General features: G+C 45.2%; 3 protein-coding genes across 7 annotated transcripts in view; 2 read left to right on the top strand and 1 right to left on the bottom strand.

Annotated features, from left to right (window-relative positions):
* Positions 1 to 750: 750 nt before the first annotated feature.
* Positions 751 to 11,723, top strand: IPP (intracisternal A particle-promoted polypeptide). Of its 2 annotated transcripts, XM_064516142.1 has the most exons (9): positions 751 to 1,137; positions 1,319 to 1,750; positions 2,073 to 2,228; positions 3,650 to 3,817; positions 5,151 to 5,288; positions 5,614 to 5,736; positions 6,406 to 6,626; positions 7,676 to 7,932; positions 9,952 to 11,723. In XM_064516142.1, exons 1-8 carry the CDS (start codon positions 846 to 848, stop codon positions 7,898 to 7,900), a joined length of 1,755 nt encoding a protein of 584 aa, XP_064372212.1. In that variant the 5' UTR covers positions 751 to 845; the 3' UTR covers positions 7,901 to 7,932; positions 9,952 to 11,723. The 2 variants fall into 2 exon arrangements, with proteins under 2 accessions (XP_064372212.1, XP_025959857.1); XM_026104072.2 differs by lacking the exon at positions 9,952 to 11,723 and having other exon boundaries at positions 752 to 1,137; positions 7,676 to 8,804.
* TMEM69 (transmembrane protein 69) lies at positions 10,268 to 14,483 on the bottom strand. 2 transcript variants are annotated; one of them, XM_026104085.2, is made up of 3 exons: positions 13,760 to 14,483; positions 13,103 to 13,165; positions 10,268 to 12,463 (listed from the first exon to the last, which is right to left on the bottom strand). In XM_026104085.2, exons 1-3 carry the CDS (start codon positions 14,471 to 14,473, stop codon positions 11,729 to 11,731), a joined length of 1,512 nt encoding a protein of 503 aa, XP_025959870.2. In that variant the 5' UTR covers positions 14,474 to 14,483; the 3' UTR covers positions 10,268 to 11,728. The 2 variants fall into 2 exon arrangements, with proteins under 2 accessions (XP_025959870.2, XP_025959879.1); XM_026104094.2 differs by having other exon boundaries at positions 13,770 to 13,849.
* The window catches only part of GPBP1L1 (GC-rich promoter binding protein 1 like 1), a 35,755-nt gene continuing 31,636 nt past the window's right edge, over positions 14,388 to 18,506 (top strand). For 2 of the 3 annotated variants that reach the window (XM_026104118.2, XM_064516144.1), the window contains exon 1: positions 14,388 to 14,533. The gene's annotated coding sequence lies outside the window, so the exon portion shown is untranslated. Of the gene's footprint in view, positions 14,534 to 15,136; positions 15,160 to 18,506 lie in introns of those variants that run through there. The other variant, XM_064516145.1, reaches the window with a different exon arrangement.

Here is an 18,506-nt window from a genome sequence, read left to right as displayed (position 1 = left end):
CCTCAGGATCAGCGCTGGCCCCAATGCCCCACACGGTACGACATGGCTCTGTGGTGAAACACCAGTGCTGGAATGAAGAAGGCCCACCTGTAGCATGACACTATAGGTAAGAGGGTCTGTGGGGTGGCGCTCCCCGCAGTCAGTGCAAGCTCTGATGCCACCCCGCTCAGGTGCGGACAGCTGGTTGCCCTCAGTCTCTGAAGTTCACCCAGACAGATGGTAGCTCTGGTTTTGCCCCCAGTGCTACCATGTTTCTTCCTCACAAGGCCAAAATAAGGGGGCTAAGAACCAGTTCAGTGAGGAAAGGCTGAGGAACAGAGATTGTGAAAGCAACAGATAAAGTGACTCCACACCTGCTACTCACCTGTTCCCTCAGCACTAGGACTAGGGTCATTTGATGAACCTAGTAGGAGACCAACTTAATCACATAGAAGAAGGCATTGCCCTACAGAGCAGGCCGAGGTGACTGTGGGGGCCAACGGCCTCAGCAGGGCAAGCAACCCGGCAAGCACACAGACAAGAGGGTCAGGCAGAGGTACTACAACCAAGGCGGACACGCCTCCTTTGGCCGCTGAGCGGGCAGAGTGCGGAGCAGACGGACCAGCCCCGCCGACCAGCTCTGACGAAATCCGCCATTGCCGGACACCCGCCGCCCTCAGCAGGCAGAGCGCGACCTCCCGCCAACGGCGCGCCGCCGCCCTCTGCGCACGCGCTGCCGCCCTTCCCCGGCCACTCGCGGCGCGTAAGGGCAGAGGTGGGAGCCGCCGGCGCCAGGCGCGCATGCGCGAGCGCTGTCCTTCGGGGCGGCGTGGGGGAGGGACGCCGCTGCCGCCGGAGGGAGCAATATGGCGTGCGCCGCCGCAACGCGGGGCGGCGGGAGCCCCTTCTCTTCGGACCGGCACGCCCGCCTCCTCCTGGCCCAGATCAACCGGCTGCGGGGCGGGCAGAGCTTCTGCGACGTGCGGCTGGAGGTGGGCCCGGAGGCGTTCGCCGTGCACCGCCTGGTGCTGGCGGCTAGCAGCCCCTACTTCGCGGCGCTCTTCGCGGGGGGCATGAAGGAGTCCGGCCGCGACGTGGTGCGGATCGCGGGCGTCGAGGCGGGCACCTTCCACACGCTCCTCGACTTCATTTACACAGGTAACGGCGGGGCCCCGCGCGGCGGTGCGCGCGTGCTGGCAGGGGGCGGCGGGGGCCGCCGAGGGGGCGGTCGCCCAACGGCCGCGCCCGCCCGGCAGCACCGCGCCGTATACGCGGGCGGAGGGGTGCCGCGTCCTCCGCAGCCGACGCCGGGGCCCCGTTGTCGTGTGCGTGCCCGCAGGAGTGGTGAGCATCGGGGAGCACAACGTTCAGGAGCTGATAGTCGCCGCGGACATGCTGCAGCTCACTGAGGTCGTGGAGCTCTGTTGCGAGTTCCTGAAGGGACAGATCGACCCCTTGAACTGCATCGGCCTCTTCCAGTTCTCCGAGCAAATTGCCTGCCATGACTTGTTGGAGTTCACCGAGAGCTACATCCATGCTCACTTCCTGGAAGTGCAGAGCGGGGAGGAGTTCCTGGCACTAACAAAAGAGCAGCTGGTTAAGATCCTGCGAAGTGAGGACCTAAGCATAGAGGATGAGTACCAGGTTTTTACAGCTGCAATGCAATGGATTCTGAAGGATCCGGGAAAAAGAAAGAAACATGTAGTAGAAGTATTGGAGCCTGTTCGATTCCCTCTGTTACCAGCACAAAGACTCTTAAAATACATAGAAGGTAAGTGAAGGAAAGAAAGAAAGACTATCAGACACTTGTATCTGTGTGAACTGTGATGTTCAAGGTTACTGGGATTTGATTTATTTTTTCTTAGATTAATAATATGATGAGTGGAAAGAATTACTTTACATCAAACAAGTTGCATTTCTTAACAAATGAGCACAGGCATATTTTAAAAACAAGCTTTTGAAAAAGTTGTAAAGGTATGCAATCTTAATTTGTCTGCTGCTTTAGGAGAAGCTAGCAACTTTTTCATAGATGAGTTAGTCATTGTTGTCTCTGTCTTTTTCATTATGCCTCTTTTGATCTTCTGTATCTCAAGGTGTTCCAGATTTCAGCCTTCGAGTGGCCTTGCAAACTCTGTTGAAAGAATACTGTGAAGTCTGTAAATCTCCCAAAGAGAACAAGGTCAGCAGTTTTCTGCAAGCTTCTAAAGCTCGTCCCCGGAGGAAAGCCAGGAAGTACCTTTATGCAGTAGGTTAGAATGTGGCTGTTTGAACTTCGTAAAACAAATGATGTAGTAGTATCTCGTATTACAATACTGAAAGAGATACTGAGCTCTCTTTGATTAGAAGATACCAAAATATCAAAATGGTTCATTGGGCAGAGTTACTGTGTTAGTTGCTTTCTGCTTAGTATTGCAGAAAATGGGAGAATTCACATTTCATATCATCATAACATGGTATTCAAAGCCTAGATTTGTCTTTCAGAAGTTATTTGCCTTGGATAGAAAGTTGTGAATCAGCAGGAGATTTGACCATGCTTCACTACTAGAATGATGTATGCAAATTTGCGGTGCTCTTTGTTCTTCTGAAGGTTATGTTTCTCCCTTTTTTAAAATAAAACTTTGCAAAAGCAGCAATACCTTTATAAATGCAAAGTATGTACAAACAACCCTCAGGTCTCTTGAATTCTGGATTATACTAGTTTTATTTGATTATGCAATTTGTTCCAAACAGAAAATGTATCAAGTGTGGATAGTATAAAAGCATGTATGCATTAATTAAAAAAAAAGTGACTGTAAGTATGTTAACAATTGCAAAAGCATCCCATGATTAAGATCAGAGGCTTGATTGCTTCTTTTCTGCCACTCAGTGTTTTATTGAGGGATCTGTAAGAAACTATAGAACTAGTCCTATTTCAAAGAATCACTGAAGAAGAATGGGAGGCTGATGCTTGCATCTTCCAAATGAAGCTGAGCCAGAGACAAATTGACTTGCCAAGATCCACTAGAAAAATTGCAGCAGAACAGGAACCAGACTCCCTGTATGACATAAGAGCAATATTCTGCCTTGATTATAAAACTGCATGATCTGCTCAGGTTGATACTGTGGTATTTGAAAGGAAGTTATTTTTCTTGGGTTTACAGTTAGCATATTTTAGCCTTTAATCACCTGAGTGGTTTTTTTTTCCAGCTATTAAACTTTGTTGCCAAATATGTGACGCAGAGCATTTATAGAAGATATATATTGAAATTTTCTCTGACCAGAAAATTCTGATTCACATAATGGGATAACTTGAATTTTTTTTACAACTTCTCAGCAAAGCTGTAGCTTTGCATTGGAGAAGAATACTACTGTTTTGTTATGTGGGCAGTAACACCCCCTTTAGATATCACGGGCTGTTGGTTGGTCTCTGCGTTTTATTGAGAAAATCAGTAATATGTAATCAGTAACACTTGTACTGTGGCAGTGAGGTGTTCAGTTGGGCAACCTGCAAGATGACTGTTCTTCCAGGTCTGCTGGAGAAGCAGTGCTACTTGGAAAAGTTTGATTCCTACTAAAAGGGGCTCATACCAGTTATTGTGTGTGTGTGGGGGGGGGTTATGGTTCAGATATAGGAGCAAGAGGATGAGTGGGAAGCTCTTACTCTGTTATGACCTTTCTTCTTGCTTTCTAGGTGGATACACCCGATTACAAGGAGGACGCTGGAGTGACAGCAGAGCCCTCAGCTGTGTGGAGCGGTTTGACACCTTCAGCCACTACTGGACCACAGTGTCTTCTCTCCACCAGGCCCGGAGTGGGCTGGGTGTGGCTGTTGTGGGAGGAATGGTCTATGCCATTGGAGGTAACAGCTGAAATGAACACTTTTCCTTGGGAGTGTTCACAATGCTAAGTAGAGCCCTGTCCGGCTTTGTAAAGCATTTGTGCACTTCTAAAAAGAAAAGACTGTCCCTAGAAATTCCCTGAAGAATTGACTTGTATCAGAGGCATTGTCATCTGCATTGTGACTTGATTTCAGAATATTGAATAGTTTCCACATGTTTTAGGAATACTAACCTATTGTGGTATGGTGGATTCCTGCTCCTTAACTGTAGTGGCAGTGTATGATCCCTCCCCCTGTTAGCTTTAAGGCAAGAATTCATAGGTCTAGAGGTTCCTTTCCTCACAAATGAGTTAACTGTCGTTCAGTATCCAGGAAAATTTTGGTGCAATGTCCTTTACTGATTTACTGACTGTCTGGGGAATCAGTGTTACATGCTTTAATTCAAGCTGAGTTTGCTCTTGGGTGAAGGGCCCTTTCTTTAAGGACAAACCTGCAATATTGTCACATAGCCTAAAATCCACCACTTTTATTTGTTTCCCTGGCTGAATTTTAAGCCTTCAGAGGCATATGGCCTTGTTTGCCATATGGATGCTATAGAAATCATGGTAGAGACTTTAAAGCTATTCTTCTTGTAGGTGGATCTGAGGAACCCAACTGTAGACAACACAGCTTTTAGATTTAATAACAGCTGAAATTGGGTTCTGCCATTCTTTATCATTACTGTTCTGTGAATGTGAGTTTTGGGCTCCTTTGGCCAATTCTTGGTGAGCTGCTTTTCCTCTGTGGCATAGTGACTCGCGGGTTAAGCACACGGATACGTGCAAGTGTACCAAGAGGTGTTTGGTATGCTGGTGGTGCACAAAGCCCACAGAAATAGCAGTTCCTCTCTCTTTGCTAGTTTAGCAGAAGCCCACATCATAAAAGACAGTAGTACAGAACAGTCCACTTGTGGTCTGCCTGCTTGGAGAGACTCATTTTGTGTGTTTTCACAAGGATATGACAGGTAGCTCTACCTGCCCATCATTAAAGAATGCATAGGTATTTTGGTTTTTTTCACTGCAGAACACCTTCTGTGGTCTTGAAAACCCTAGCAGTTGTACTGCAAAGTAAAGTGTGTAACACCATTCACTCCTCTTCAGTAAAATTTTAGGGAACTATTGCTGAAAGCTGTTTCCAGTGGTGATTCTGTTTCTGGGTATAAAATGATCCTTTTGCTACTTCAGCTGTTTGGCTAGCTAAAAGAAAGATCTCATATTCAGATGTTGTCTGTTGTGGAAGAAGTTGAAGAATGGTTATGTATCTGCGGTGCAAAACATTATCATTCCCCGTCTTTGTTTTTGTTCTTCTTATCCAGGTGAAAAGGACTCGATGATTTTTGACTGTACCGAATGTTATGATCCTGTTACAAAGCAGTGGGCTGCTGTGGCTTCCATGAACCATCCCCGCTGTGGACTGGGAGTGTGCACATGTTACGGTGCTATTTATGCTTTGGGTAACTGTTTTGTTTCCCCTACGTGAAGCTAGTTTTAAAGGTGTCAGTTAATGGAACTTGTAAACTGATTGATTGTAAATATTATACCTTTGTGTTGCAAATCTAAGCTTTGAAAAACGGTTGTTCAAATGAACAGTAGTGTAACAAATCTTTGTGGATTGATTATTGTTCAATTATAATTTATTTCTTTTGCAAATTGCATGCTGTTATACCATACCTGGTTTCAGAATTAATGCGTCCCAGAACAGTGTTCAACATGTCTAAAATTTAGTTAACACACAACTTTGTGCACAAAAGTTTTTCCTATGTTTGCTGTCATTTGCAGGAGGCTGGGTTGGTGCAGAGATTGGCAACACAATTGAAAGATTTGATCCTGAAGAGAATAGTTGGGATGTGGTGGGAAGCATGGCTGTGCCCCGGTACTGCTTTGGGTGTTGTGAAATGCAAGGTGCGTATTGGTGAACTTGGATCCAGAAAGAGGCCTAAGAGTGATTGGTTTTTGCTGGATGTTGAAACTCTGTATTTTAGTTGTGAATTCTTTGTCTTGTACTGTGCTGTCAGTTGCACAAGCTGATGTATCGCTCTTGTGCCTCATTTGTCCTTCTGGTACCATTTTTATTTCTATAGAACTCAAAGGCTATAAAGTTCTCTTTCGGTCTCCTGCCTTTTACCCCTTGAAAGAGGTTTCTACATGGCCATCAGTATGGTTATCCAGCTAGCACATTGGCAGTTGACCATCCTTTCTGGCAGTGCTTTTATTTATCTTCTGTCATTGTCTGTGGGTATCCGAAGAGTTGCCTGCCACAGGTCATCTCAAGACAAACATATCTTAAAAACTTGATGTATAAATGTGTTTCTTTCAGTTGCAAGCTTCTGAATTCTTTACCCTGCGTTTGGTTAAATTAATGATGGCTTTCATCAGAGCTTCTATTGTTTGAGCTTCTTAGTTACTTACTTGAAAATTTTATGTATGTTATTTCTGGACAAACAGATGATTTTATTTGGGATTCTTAAGCCATCTTAATGCCAGGCTGAAATGGATATTGTGACAAACATTTTCTTTCTTTCAGACCCGTCTGTTGTGAAATCTAACATAGGGAAAATCCTTTTTCTGCAGGTTTGATATATGTTGTTGGCGGTATCAGCAATGAAGGAGTAGAGTTACGTTCTTTTGAAGTCTATGATCCAATATCTAAACGTTGGTCTGAGCTTCCTCCAATGGGAACCCGAAGAGCATACCTTGGTGTAGCTGCTCTCAACGATTGTATTTATGCTGTGGGAGGCTGGAATGAATCTCAGGATGCACTTGCCACTGTAGAAAGATACTCCTTTGATGAGGTATGGTAGAGTCCCTTTCTTTTAGAAATGTCGATTGCATCAATGTTGTATAAGATACTATAGGGATAGCCTGTTTCCCTCCTTTAAAAAGGGAAAAAAAATGGATGTTGCACAGCTGGGAAAACTCAGTTTGCTAGAAGCAAACTTAAAACAAATTCCATTTCCTCTTCACTATTAGCTGGTAATCAGAGTGAAAACCAAGTTTCAGTGACCTTAGGGTCTGTTTGTGTCCTAACCAGTCTGTAAAATTTTGCTAATCTTATTCCGAGTAGAGTGCTTATAAAGACTGTTTGCATTCTTCTGAGTAACTGAAAGCTAACCAATACTGATGATGCATAGATATGCTGTAGTCTGCTAAATACTCAGTTAGGATGGGGGTGGGGGAGATTGACCATTCTGTTGCACAAGACTAACCTATGCTTTGACTAGAGAGAAAAGACTCCCCAGAAAAGTAAGAGCTGCCCTTTGCTGCAAAAAGTGGTGGTCTGGTTTGGTGGTCTGTCTTCTGCATCAAAATGTATTTGTATTCAAGCACGGCTAGAAAAAAATCACTTTGAACACTAATTTTTCAGTAAGATGTGAAACTAGTCTTGGCTACTATTGCTCGTGCACCATGCTCTTTGGAACAGTAGTGTTAAACAGGGGCACATGTTCTAGTGTTCCATTCTATTTTGCATTTAGAACTGAATATAGTTCTCCTTATTTCCTATCAAATTGTGTGCCATCCTCTGTCCTGGAGGCAGACTGCATCTTGCAGTAACTGAAGGAAGGGATGGGTGTATGTATAAATAGTATGTGATCAGTTCTTTAGTCAGACTTGTATGATTTGGACCGCTTGTGAAAGCGTTTAAGAGTTTGTGCTGTCATTCTAATCCTGATAATCCTCTCAATACCATACACATACAGTATTAGCGTAACACTGTTTGAACCTGTGAAGTGCTTGCTTAGCAATCTTTGTATATGTTTCAGTACTTAAGCTTAAAGTTATTCTTATCAGAATTGGGGCCTTACCCTAAAACTGCTTGCTGACTCTTCCACCTTCTCATTAGGAAAAGTGGGTTGAAGTTGCATCAATGAAGATACCAAGAGCTGGTGTCTGTGTTGTGGCTGTGAATGGATTTCTTTATGCCTCGGGAGGCCGTGCTCCCAGTCATGATTTTGCTGCTCCAGTAACCTCTGACTCTGTTGAAGTGTATAACCCTCATATGGACAGTTGGACTGAAATTGCCAACATGATCACCAGCCGCTGTGAAGGAGGTGTAGCTGTGCTGTAAGAAACAAAGAAGGAAACTCCCCTAAGGAAAGAGTGAGCTTCTACCTCCTTGGATTTCCGGTTTCCCTGGCCAGAAACTTCTTCCATCAGCAGAAGCTTCAGTAGAGGCTATGGAGGAGTAGATTAGAGAGTTCTTCCTGAGCAAAAGGAAATATTAAAACTCTTGGCCCTGAAAGTAAATTGGCTTGTGCAAAGTCTGTTTCGGGGAGTGCTCTGCAAAGAGTAGGAATAACTTTTATGACTGGATTAAGCTCACTGAAACAAATGGCAAATTAGCCCTGAAGATACCTGATCAGAAGAAATCATTCCAGCACATAGAAAAGTAGGTAAGAGCAGATAGGTTAGTTGGTTAGTATTAGTTGTCCTTTTCTGGCAGAAAACAGTCTAGAAAGGATGAATGATGGAGAAGGCTTGGTACTGGCCCTCATATTTGAGCCTCTCCTATACTGCTGGGCATAGGCATTAAATATGAATTGGGTAACCACTTTCTTGCTACCCCACTAAACTTTAGTGATAAGTGATTGAGAATTTCATGTTCTGAAAGGTTATCCTCACAGTTGTCATATTGTCATTCCATTTTAGCGCAGGCTTTTCTTTTCAATGATATCAGTGATGACAGTAGAGCTCCTATTCATTAAGCTCTGACCAATTTTAAATGGAAATGTTATTCATTAGATTAGCTATTTTGTTTAGGACTGTTTTTTAATACAAAAATTTTGGAAAGGCTTCTTGCCCACATTCCTCCCCTACTTGAATGTGTTTTACCCTGTGTGACACATGCTGAGACTGGGCATTGGAACAGAAGCTGTTCTACAAGGTACACGTGTTCATGTTTGCTACATATTGTATCCTGCCTCTTCCAAGTTCAAGTGTTTTTGTGATAAAACGAGTTGTATTCAGCATTAGTGATGCTATTAGTGTGTTTTGTCTAAAGAATTTTGTGTTTAGTTTGAATGCTTTGTAGAACACTATTTCTAGCAATTTATAACTATTCCTAGATTCATCTAATTAACATTGTCCTTGAAACTGCCTTTTGCACAATACGATTGCATTGTCTGCACAGCTGTGGATGAGTGAGGTAGGACTCAGAGTCTGAAATAAGGCTGCTTGAACTTTGACGGACAGTGTTATTCTAGAACACAAAACCACAACTGGAATGTCACAGAACAGGAAGCCTGTACTATGTAGACAAAAGAGCATTCACACTGTTTAGGTCAATATTCCCCTTAATATTAACAAATTAATGCATGAATAAAAGCCTCTAAGGTTAGTGTTGTAAGTACCTTAATCTAGGTTTTGCAGCCCAGTATAGGGTTGGGAGACTGCTCTGCTAAAACACGCTGTGCAATGGAGCATTCGTCTCTCTGATCTCTCTGTAATTTTGTATGTGCTTTTGCTTCAAAAAGGACTTCTTATACCTGTGGACGAATGCCTGTTCTCCCCCCTCCCTTCCCCCCCCCACCCCGAAATAGTTGAAGCTAGTTGCTTTAAACAGCTTTTCATAATGAAATTTATATTCCTACTGATGGTGAAATGCTCTCCTATTGTAGTAAGCTGTATCACTGCCGCTCTTATCCAATAGTTCTTGTTTTATTCGGAATTGTTTCCCAGTAGGACACTGGGAAAGATTGTTTATAAATGTAACTGTTTGCTATTTTTAAACTGCAGGTTACACACTTCCATAGTGAAATACTTCTGTTTCTCTTTTCTCAATATAAAAGCACGCAGGCTTCTTGGAAGCGTGGCTACCTTGCTAACTCTGTGTGTAGCCCTCTTTGGGCCTAAATGACGGGTAATATTTCTTAAGTGTTCTTCACATTTCATGACCCCTCTTGAACTGTTTGAGAAACATTACTTTAACTGCATCTTATTTGTTTGGGAGTTACTAGTTCACTTCCAGTCTCATTCTATAAACTTCCTGTTTCGGAACAGCTGGAGAAAATCGGTTATGTGAAGCTACCTTCTCCAGTTTTTGTGGTTACGTAGTCAACTGACTTTCACTGAATCATGACAATGGTCTCTGATACTCAACACCTCTTCCTTTGACTTTAGGGCCAAAGGAAGTACTCCTCTCAGGACCCCTTCACAGAACTGCCATGGCTGAGTAAGAGAGAATAAAAGAATTGTTTTAAATCACAAACTCAATTTTACTTCCGTTGTATTTGGAGAGTACAGAAATACATCACTGTTTCAGGGATAGGATGCTGTTAACATGTCAATTTGCAAGTCTGAGGCTTATGTATGTATGTGTTTCCTCACATAAGAGGAAGATGGCTCCATCTTTAAGATAGGCAGTTGTCTTTTTTTAAAAAAAAAAAAAAAAAAAACCTCCTGTTCTTTGCAGAATGAACAGATACCAAGTTTAAGCTACAGTAGGTGGTTTGTTCTTTATTGAACACATATGGAGAGTAGTCCTTGGAGGGAACCATGAGGATTACCTAAATTGGTGCTAAGTATGTGTCTGGATGTAATGTTTTGGCTTTCTTCTTGCATCTCAGTGTCCTTAAACAATACTTAAGATGAAAAACCTACAGTAAACATACACACATGCAACTTCTTAGGTTTCTTGAGGCAGCTGAAGTAAAAAAACCCATGACTTGCTCTTCCTTTCACAGTATGTGGGGGAAGAAGCTACAACGAAAATGTGAAGAGATTACACTTTTTGCAGTGTTTTCAACAGTTGACCCCCCATGGTGGGTTTGCAGGACATGAAGTCTGTTTCTGTCTATCCTACGTGCTCAAATTCACCTACTGCATTGAGGAGGGAGAGGGTGCAAACTCCTTTCAAGTCCCATTATCTGGTCCCTTAGTGCCCGAGACTGAGTCCTTGTGTCATATCATACCAAGCATCATTTGATAGTACTTTCCTTTAGAAATGTGATAGTTCCTTGTGGCTATGTTTCATGCAGCTTCCTTGGCTAGGTGACCCTAAGTCTGAACAAAATCTAGAAATGGCTGAATCAGATAATATTTTTATTTAAACAAGTCTATGCAGGAAGCTAATCTTTTTGTCTCTGGTGGCACTTTATGGAAGATACAAATTTAAGCTTTCTCTTCTAGCTTTCTATACTTCATCACAATTGCTGGAGAAACTACCTAAGGTAAATACTGACCTTTACTTGTCACTGCAAACAACCTTTGCCCTTGGCTAGTTGCTGGAAACAAACTTTGCCTTGCCTTGCCTTGCCTTGCCTTGCCTTGCCTCTCCTTTGTTACCTGACTAGTGCTTCATTGCATAGCACTTTCAGCATCTTCTCGGCTGAAATGAGGCAAAGTTTTGTCTTATTTTGCATTTCTATAAAATAGCAACTGATTCTGTATGTGCTTCTCTTCCGTTTTCCTAAATAATAAACTGCACTGGAGACAGACATGTCTTCTCAGGGAGCAAGAGTTGTTTCACCTTGCTTTCACCTTCCTTTAGAACTTGCTCTAAAGGCTACCTGATAGCTACACAATTAGTATGGCTACATGATTGTTCTACCTAATGCAGAACATTATCACATACTACAGTTACGCCAGATACTTCAATAATTCAATAAAGCAATTCATACTCTTGTCAGATGAATCTCCATTTTATAATCATAAGGCAGTGACATCTTACCTCCTTCAAGAGTGATGCTTTATTCTACAGGTAAGGCCAGATTCATGCCTGCCTTCAAAGTGATCAGTATTTACAATTCTTCCCTGCTAAACTTGCTAAGAAGCTGTTTGCTTCTGGTACAAGCATCTTGAACATTACTGTCCTATGACTTCTAAGCACAAACACTTTTGTTTTCCCTGGAACTCAATACAAATGGCTTAACAAATAAATATTTTTCCTCTAATTTTCTTATTTTGTGTTCTTCCATGTATTTGTGCTGTTACTTTGCTGTTTCTCTGAATCAATTGTCTTCAGTGTTGCAGTGGCTATTAGTGATAATGCTGCCAACACTGTTACCACTATCCTCAGTGCTTTAAACCAACCAGGGTAAGTAGGAAGAAGAGCAAGGTCATAATGTAGTGCTATCCCTAAACCCATTACAAGCAGGATTGCACCATGGGTGACATCTTTAAAAAGTAAGGCTTGCCAAGCAAATAAAGGAGGAACTGTACTGTTAGCTAGGTTCAGCCAGTCTGGCTTGGCTGGACTGTTTTCTGGGACAGCAAATCCCCACCTGATTCCTCCTAGGAAAGAGACTATTACAGCACCATATGTAATCTGAGCAAATGCCAGCTCAGGGTAGTAGGTCCCTTGGATGGCCATTACCAGTGGCACAGAAACAAATGGAATTAGCCCTGCAAGGCTTAAGTAAAGGGCTGGCTTTGGAGAATCCTTCAGTGACTTCATACGGTATTGCGTTGGGTCCAAGTCTTTGGTCTCAGGTTCTTTGGGGGGCTTTTTCTTTAAGAGGGGAATAGAGGCGTGAAATGCCTGGAGCTTAGTTGCGTATAGTGATGCTCGGTTGAGGCTTAGAGATCTTGAAAGAAGACAAACATCTCTGTGCAGATGGAGGGTGAGAGGAGAAGAGCAAGTTGTCTTATTCTTTCCATACTGCAGCAGTCTGGGACCAGTTAACTTCTGGAGCTGCAATTATAAAACTTGTTCTGAACACCTTGCAACGAATGCTTTTTGTCCTACAGTTACCTAACTTAAATGGGAAATTTTGTACCAAGTAGTTTTCCAGGTCAAGGTTCCCCCACTGTTGCCCTTCCCCTCAGTTTTTGGATGTTTTTAATTTAGCCAGTTAACTGACAGGGCTTTCATAAGTAATCTGATGAAGAGCAGCTAGGTTCTTTGTAGGGAATAAGGAGATCTGAAAGATACGTATATCCACCTATTCTTCCAACCAAACATTCTTTAGACTTTGTTAAATTAGATGCACCAATTCTTTTCAGAAGTCCTTTTGACAGAAGAGTATGAAATGATTACAGAAATAGGACAGTTGTCAGCCCAAAAAGTAGCTACTCTCCCCTCAACACTATATGAAAACAAAGATAATAGGAGCTGAGGAAAAGCACTTTGGTCACTAAAACTTGATTTTTATAAAAGAAATATCTTAGTTTGGACTAAACACTGATGTAAAATTAGGAATTCTCTCAGAAAAGCTTAGTGTGATAAAAACACACTTACTCTAACATGTAAGTCACCTTTTTTCAATGCTCCAATTATATCTTTTGCTGTTCTATTTTTAAAGAAAGAGTGAAAAATGCTTCAGAAACTTACCTTGAAAGATATCTGGAAGCAGCATCGTTGCACGAGATGAAACATACTTGCTTTGTCAAGGCCCTAAAACAAAAATTGGGGAGACAGTCTGAAACTGATGAATAGCTGAGTTTGTGTTATGTCCCAAGTCAAGTCATAGTCTTCATTTGTTTATCAGTTTTAAGACTCTCTGTATACTTAAAGATTTTATGTATTCTATCCTTATTTACCAGCTATGAGGTACTTTGCTTCAGATTGCTCCATGAACTGAAGTTATAAACTTGTAATAACTGTTACAAGAGTGATTTCTAGTTAACTGAACACCACAAACCAGGCGATTGTTGCCTGCTCACAGATCAGCTCCGTTACATGGTATAAAGGGTTGCGTGAAGCTGATAAACGACGGAGGGCTCAATCCCCTAGATACAGGAAAAACGACCCCCAGCTACTGGGGGTGGAAATTTCATTCCGCTGGGTGGCACCTGCGATGCCTCGGGACGGGACAAAAGCGAACGGGGACAGGCCGGCAGCGGAAGGGTCGGGGGAGGAGAAGCCTGTACGCCCGCGGGGCCGAAGCGGTTCCCCCCAGGCTGGCACGGGCAGTCGCGTCGCGGCCGGGCTGTGCTCGCCGCCAGCCCCCGCCCGGCATGGCCGCGCGCCGAGCGCGGCGCTACCCACCGGCCCCGACCTGCTCCGCTCGCGGCGCGGGCCTGCAGACTCCTCGCTGCCGCAGCTTCCGGTGCTCCCGGAGGCGGGGCCGGCGTTCGGCGGGGGAAGTCCGGGCGGGAACAGGCGCGGCCAGTCTCGTTCCGCCGCGCCCGGGCCGCGCGTAGGCGTGCGTGACACCCGCCAAAGCCACGCTCCGGCCCGAGATCCTGGGGCTGGAGTGCTTGAAAAATGGGGACGACAGTCAAAAAGCAGATCCTCCACCAAGGGAGGGGGCCAGGCTTGTATCCGTGCCCACTGCCACTGCACTGCTAGCTCCCGCTCCCCCTTTTCAGTTTGCGGGATCCTCGCTGCGGGAGAGCGTCGCTCACGCGGAAAGGCGTGGCGGGCTCGGGGCGGACTACATCTCCCAGCCTGCACTGCCGTGCGGTGCTCCGGCGCTCGGCGCCGCGGCGGGCCGCACTGCCTTCTGGGGCTCGTAGTCTCCGGCGGCGCCCGACGGCCGACGAGGACGGCGCGTGCCTCCGTTCTGATTGGTGGGGCGGGGGCCCGGCGCGCGCTCCCGCCGGTCGAGTGCGCGCCCCTCTGCCTAGCCGGGGGGGAGGGGCTCCGCGTGGCCGCTGCCCGAGCCAGGTGGGTGTGTCCCTTCCGCCTCCTTGGCCACGCCCCGCGCGCGCGCAGGCCACGCCCCCTCCGGCCCCCGGCCGGGCAGGGCCGGGCAGCCATTTTGGGCAGAGCTTTGTTATGGTTCTGGGGCGGCAGGAGGCAGCGAGAGGGGCCTGGCCGGTGAGTGCGGCACCCACCCCCCTCCTCCTGGCGCCCCGCCGCGCCTCCCCGCCCGGCCCGCGCCCCGCCGCGCCGAGCCTCGGCCCGTCGCCCCCCCGCCGGCCCGCGGCCTCGCAGCGGCCCGCCAGCGGCCTCCCGCCAGGTCGGGACCCCGCCGGAGGCGGCGGCGGGGGGCGGTGCGGCCGCCGCGGGGGCTCTCCCCGCCCTCGGCCCCGCCGCGCTCCCCCTCGGCGGCGGCGGGCCCGGGGGAGCCCCGCTCCGGGGGTGGGCGGTGAGGGCCCCCCGCGGGGCCGGGCCGCGCCGGGGCGGTTGGGGCTGAGGCGCCTCGTTTATTGTTTCCTGCTTAGCCGGAAAGTTTCCAGCGCTTGACACGGCCTCGGCGTTTCCCTCGGCCGGGGTTGTTCTGGCGCTCGCTGGGAGTTTTGCGGCGTCCTGCCATCAAATGGGCCCGCGGCGGGGCGGAGAGAGGCCGGGCGCCGCGGTTCGCCGGGGTAAAGTCCCCGGGGGGACCAGCCGGGCTCGGGGCTTCCTGCTCGGCCGCCCGGCCGGGCCGGGCAGGCGGAGCGCCTGGGGCAGAGGCGACTCTGCTGCCTCCTGTTTTGATTGCGAGCTGGAAACGAAACTGGGTGAGCCGTGCCTCGCTCGGGCTTTCTCGGGCTGTTTCCTTTCGTTGCTGCAGGATTTACGGCCGGTTTTTCCGGCACCCCCCAGCGGGAGGGCGAGATCGGTGTGTGGCAGTGACACGTGTGCTCTGGGCAGCCGAGCCCATGTTTCCCCAGCCCGCTGCGCGCTTTTCTCGGCCGACGTGTGCGGGGCCGGAGCAGACGTGGGCTGGGAAACTTGTCAGGTGTCGCTTGTTATCTGTTCCCCTTCTGAACGCGACGCAAAATAACAACGCCCGGTGTGAGCGTGAAGTGGCGTTCTCGGTGTTCACCCTCCCGAAAGTTGTTTCGATGTATCTGGTGTCTTTCGTGCCTTGTTAGCCTAAGGCCGTGCGTGGTTAGACTTGATCAGAACAGCTGTGCTCACACCTACTGTTCCAGAGACGTATTTAAGACTGAGTCGATTTCAATTTAGTAATGAGCCAGTCTGGAACAATTTTAGAGTGGTTAGTGGGTGTTCGCAGAAGTTACAGGTTTTTAAACAGCTTTAGGTGAACAGTTGTTATTTAAATCATTATAGGCGATGATAGAATCTTTTAAGAGCTTGATTTAAAAATGTTTTTCTATTAATATGACCAGGTAAGTCATCCTTCCTTGCCCCACCCCCAAGCGCTAAGTGACATAGGTGTTAGCAGTGTTAATATTCTCAAATGTTGGAAGTGACTGAGGAAAGTATGGAAATAACAAAAGGGGGCAGGGAGATGAGAAAGCAGCTAAGATAATTGAAAAGCCTTTGGAGATGAGCTTACTGTAGAGCTGACATTGCCTCTCTAAAATGTTATGCAAATGTTACTTCATGAATGAATATGGATTGTATTTCAGTGAAAGGTTCTCTGTGCTCATCTGTTTGGAGACTGGTATTTCCAACTTCCAGTGTCTGAATCAGGAGAGAAACAGGTGTAGAGCAGGAGGAGGACGAAATAAAATCACTAGTTTTAAGAGGAGCCGTTTTTCCTCTTGCATTCTTTCAGATTATTTCTAGGGAGATGTGCTTCAAGAAGAACTCTTAAAAAATTTTGTGACTGGAATAGAAAAATTTCAAGTAGTGCTTTCCTCGCTTCTTTCGCGCGCGCTCTCTCTCGCGCGCGCGCTCTCTCTCTCTCTCTCTCTCTCTCTCTCTCTCTCTCTCTCTCTCTCTCTCTCTCTCTCTCTCTCTCTCTCTCTCTCTCTCTCTCTCTCTCTCTCTCTCCCCCCCCCTTTTTTTTTTTTTTAAACAGTAGTTTGTATGAAAGCCCAGCCTCTGCTTTTTTGATTCCTCTGGTCTGTAGTCTTAATCCTATGTGACATAGAAGTTTCCATTGCAGATACCATACTAGGACTTGAAGTGAAAAATATGCATGGAACAGATGGCATTAAAAAAAAGTCCTGTTTTTTTTCTGTGGATGTCTTAATAATGAGAGATGAGGAAAATGCAGATGTGATATGTAATAAACCACATGAAAGCACCCACTTTCTGGGTTATGATGAAAAAGACTTTGCTTTGAGAACATTGTTGCCAGGGTATGGTCACCTTGTCTCACAGATATGATTGCTTAGAAGGTGCTGGTCGTGCCTCTTGAAACTCTCCTTTTACACTAGGAAATGAAGGCACTGTAGAAAACTAATCTTTACTAGCATTTTCATTACATGTTATAATACTTCAAGAGCCATGGGACACTAATTTTCTTAGTATTGGAAAATACTGTTGTTGGATCTGCAAATTTCTTCAGGAACATTGAGTGGCAGATAACAAAGTTCTTCACTAAGTGAACAAAAACTTTATTGGCTGAAGAGTTAGAAATTGCTTTTTTTTATTTAATTTCAATGTTACAAGATGTTTGGAGTTAGTTGTGTAATTGCTGAATCGGTTTAGTCTGTGATGTGCACTTCAGAGTATGCTTTACTCATTTGTCTGAATGAACAGATTGGAAAAGGTGTAGTAATATTAAGTAGAGCTAAAACATGAGCACACTTCAGTAAAGTTCTGTCTGTTCTTGCATGGATACAGCTTTTTCCTAGGTTTTGTGAAAATTATGCAAATGTGAGATTGTTGTTCCTTTAACTCATACGGGGAAAGTTCATAGTTACTGAATTTTGCAGTTGGTGAGGCAGTGTGTGTACCACCAAGTTTGTTTAGTTTGTTAAATTTTACGCTAACTTGTTTGGAATTAATTGCTCTCAGTGGGACAAGAGCGGTTTAGATTTCATTTAGCTAACAACAATGTAAGTAGATGTTCTAGAGTCACTTCTGTAGTGACCAGGATACCAGCTAAAGAGTATGTGTCTTTCATTTCAGTAAGAGTAATTGAAGTGCATGTTCTCTTTACTTGTCAGGTTTGATGAGAGGCAGTGAAGTTGGCAGAAATGTGGCTCTCCTTGGAGTACTTCATGAATGCCAGGATGTTGTTTAACTTGTGTCCTATAAGTTAATGTTCCTGTGAAAATGTGCCAAACTTTGAGTTACTGTATGGTCAAAAGATAAATATATTTTGGGGAGTATATATGAAGATTTATAGTGGTTAAGTCCCCATTGCCCCATATGTATATGTGCAGATACTGTGCAGACCTAAAAATTTAAGGCTGGGTTGAGACATTAGCATGACAATAAATGAGAGAGCATATTAATCATATAGATTACTGGTCAGACTTTATTGGAATTTCTTGATTAAATCAAATGTGTTTCCCTTTTTTCAGTTCCTGCCTTCTCTAGCTGGGCTTCAGAAGTCTCCTGCAAAGAGGAGAATTAACACTATGCTTTTTAGACCTTCCTGTAATTATATAGCAAAAAGACTTTGCAGAGTGTTGGTGTATGCAGTTTCACAAAATGACTAATCTGAAATAGTTGTATTCCCGTTGTCTGGCTTAAGAAAAATCCTTTGAACCAATGAGTCCAAATGTAACTGAGGTTTTCTGTAGTAGGTGATATTCAGAAAAAAAAATTCTGGGGTACATGACTTCATGCCTCTGGGATTGAGAGTTTACCAGAAGCTACTGAAGTCCTAGGACTTGAGGTCATTCTAGCAGAAATGCTAGCGCTTATTTTTTCCTGGGATCTTGTGATCTCTTCCAGTTTGGTGTTTTCATAGTGCTGTCCTTCACCTTGGAAAGGGTATTAAGGTTGTGGTGTGTTGGTTGTGACTCTTAATAGGCAAAGCTGTGTGTTTATATTGTTGTCCAGATGCATGTCCTTGGTTTCAAGAATTCCCTTTTTCCAGAAAAGGAAAAAAAAAACCCCAAATATCTTAAAGGAATTTTCCTTAGAGTAGCCTTACTTTTAGCATCTGTTCTAGGACCAAGTAGATAGCAAATTTGAGGGAAGGATAATAGCATGG

This window comes from Dromaius novaehollandiae, chromosome 8 (assembly GCF_036370855.1).
Source record: "Dromaius novaehollandiae isolate bDroNov1 chromosome 8, bDroNov1.hap1, whole genome shotgun sequence".
Taxonomy (NCBI): domain Eukaryota; kingdom Metazoa; phylum Chordata; class Aves; order Casuariiformes; family Dromaiidae; genus Dromaius; species Dromaius novaehollandiae.
This window is presented reverse-complemented; position numbering and strand designations above follow the sequence as displayed.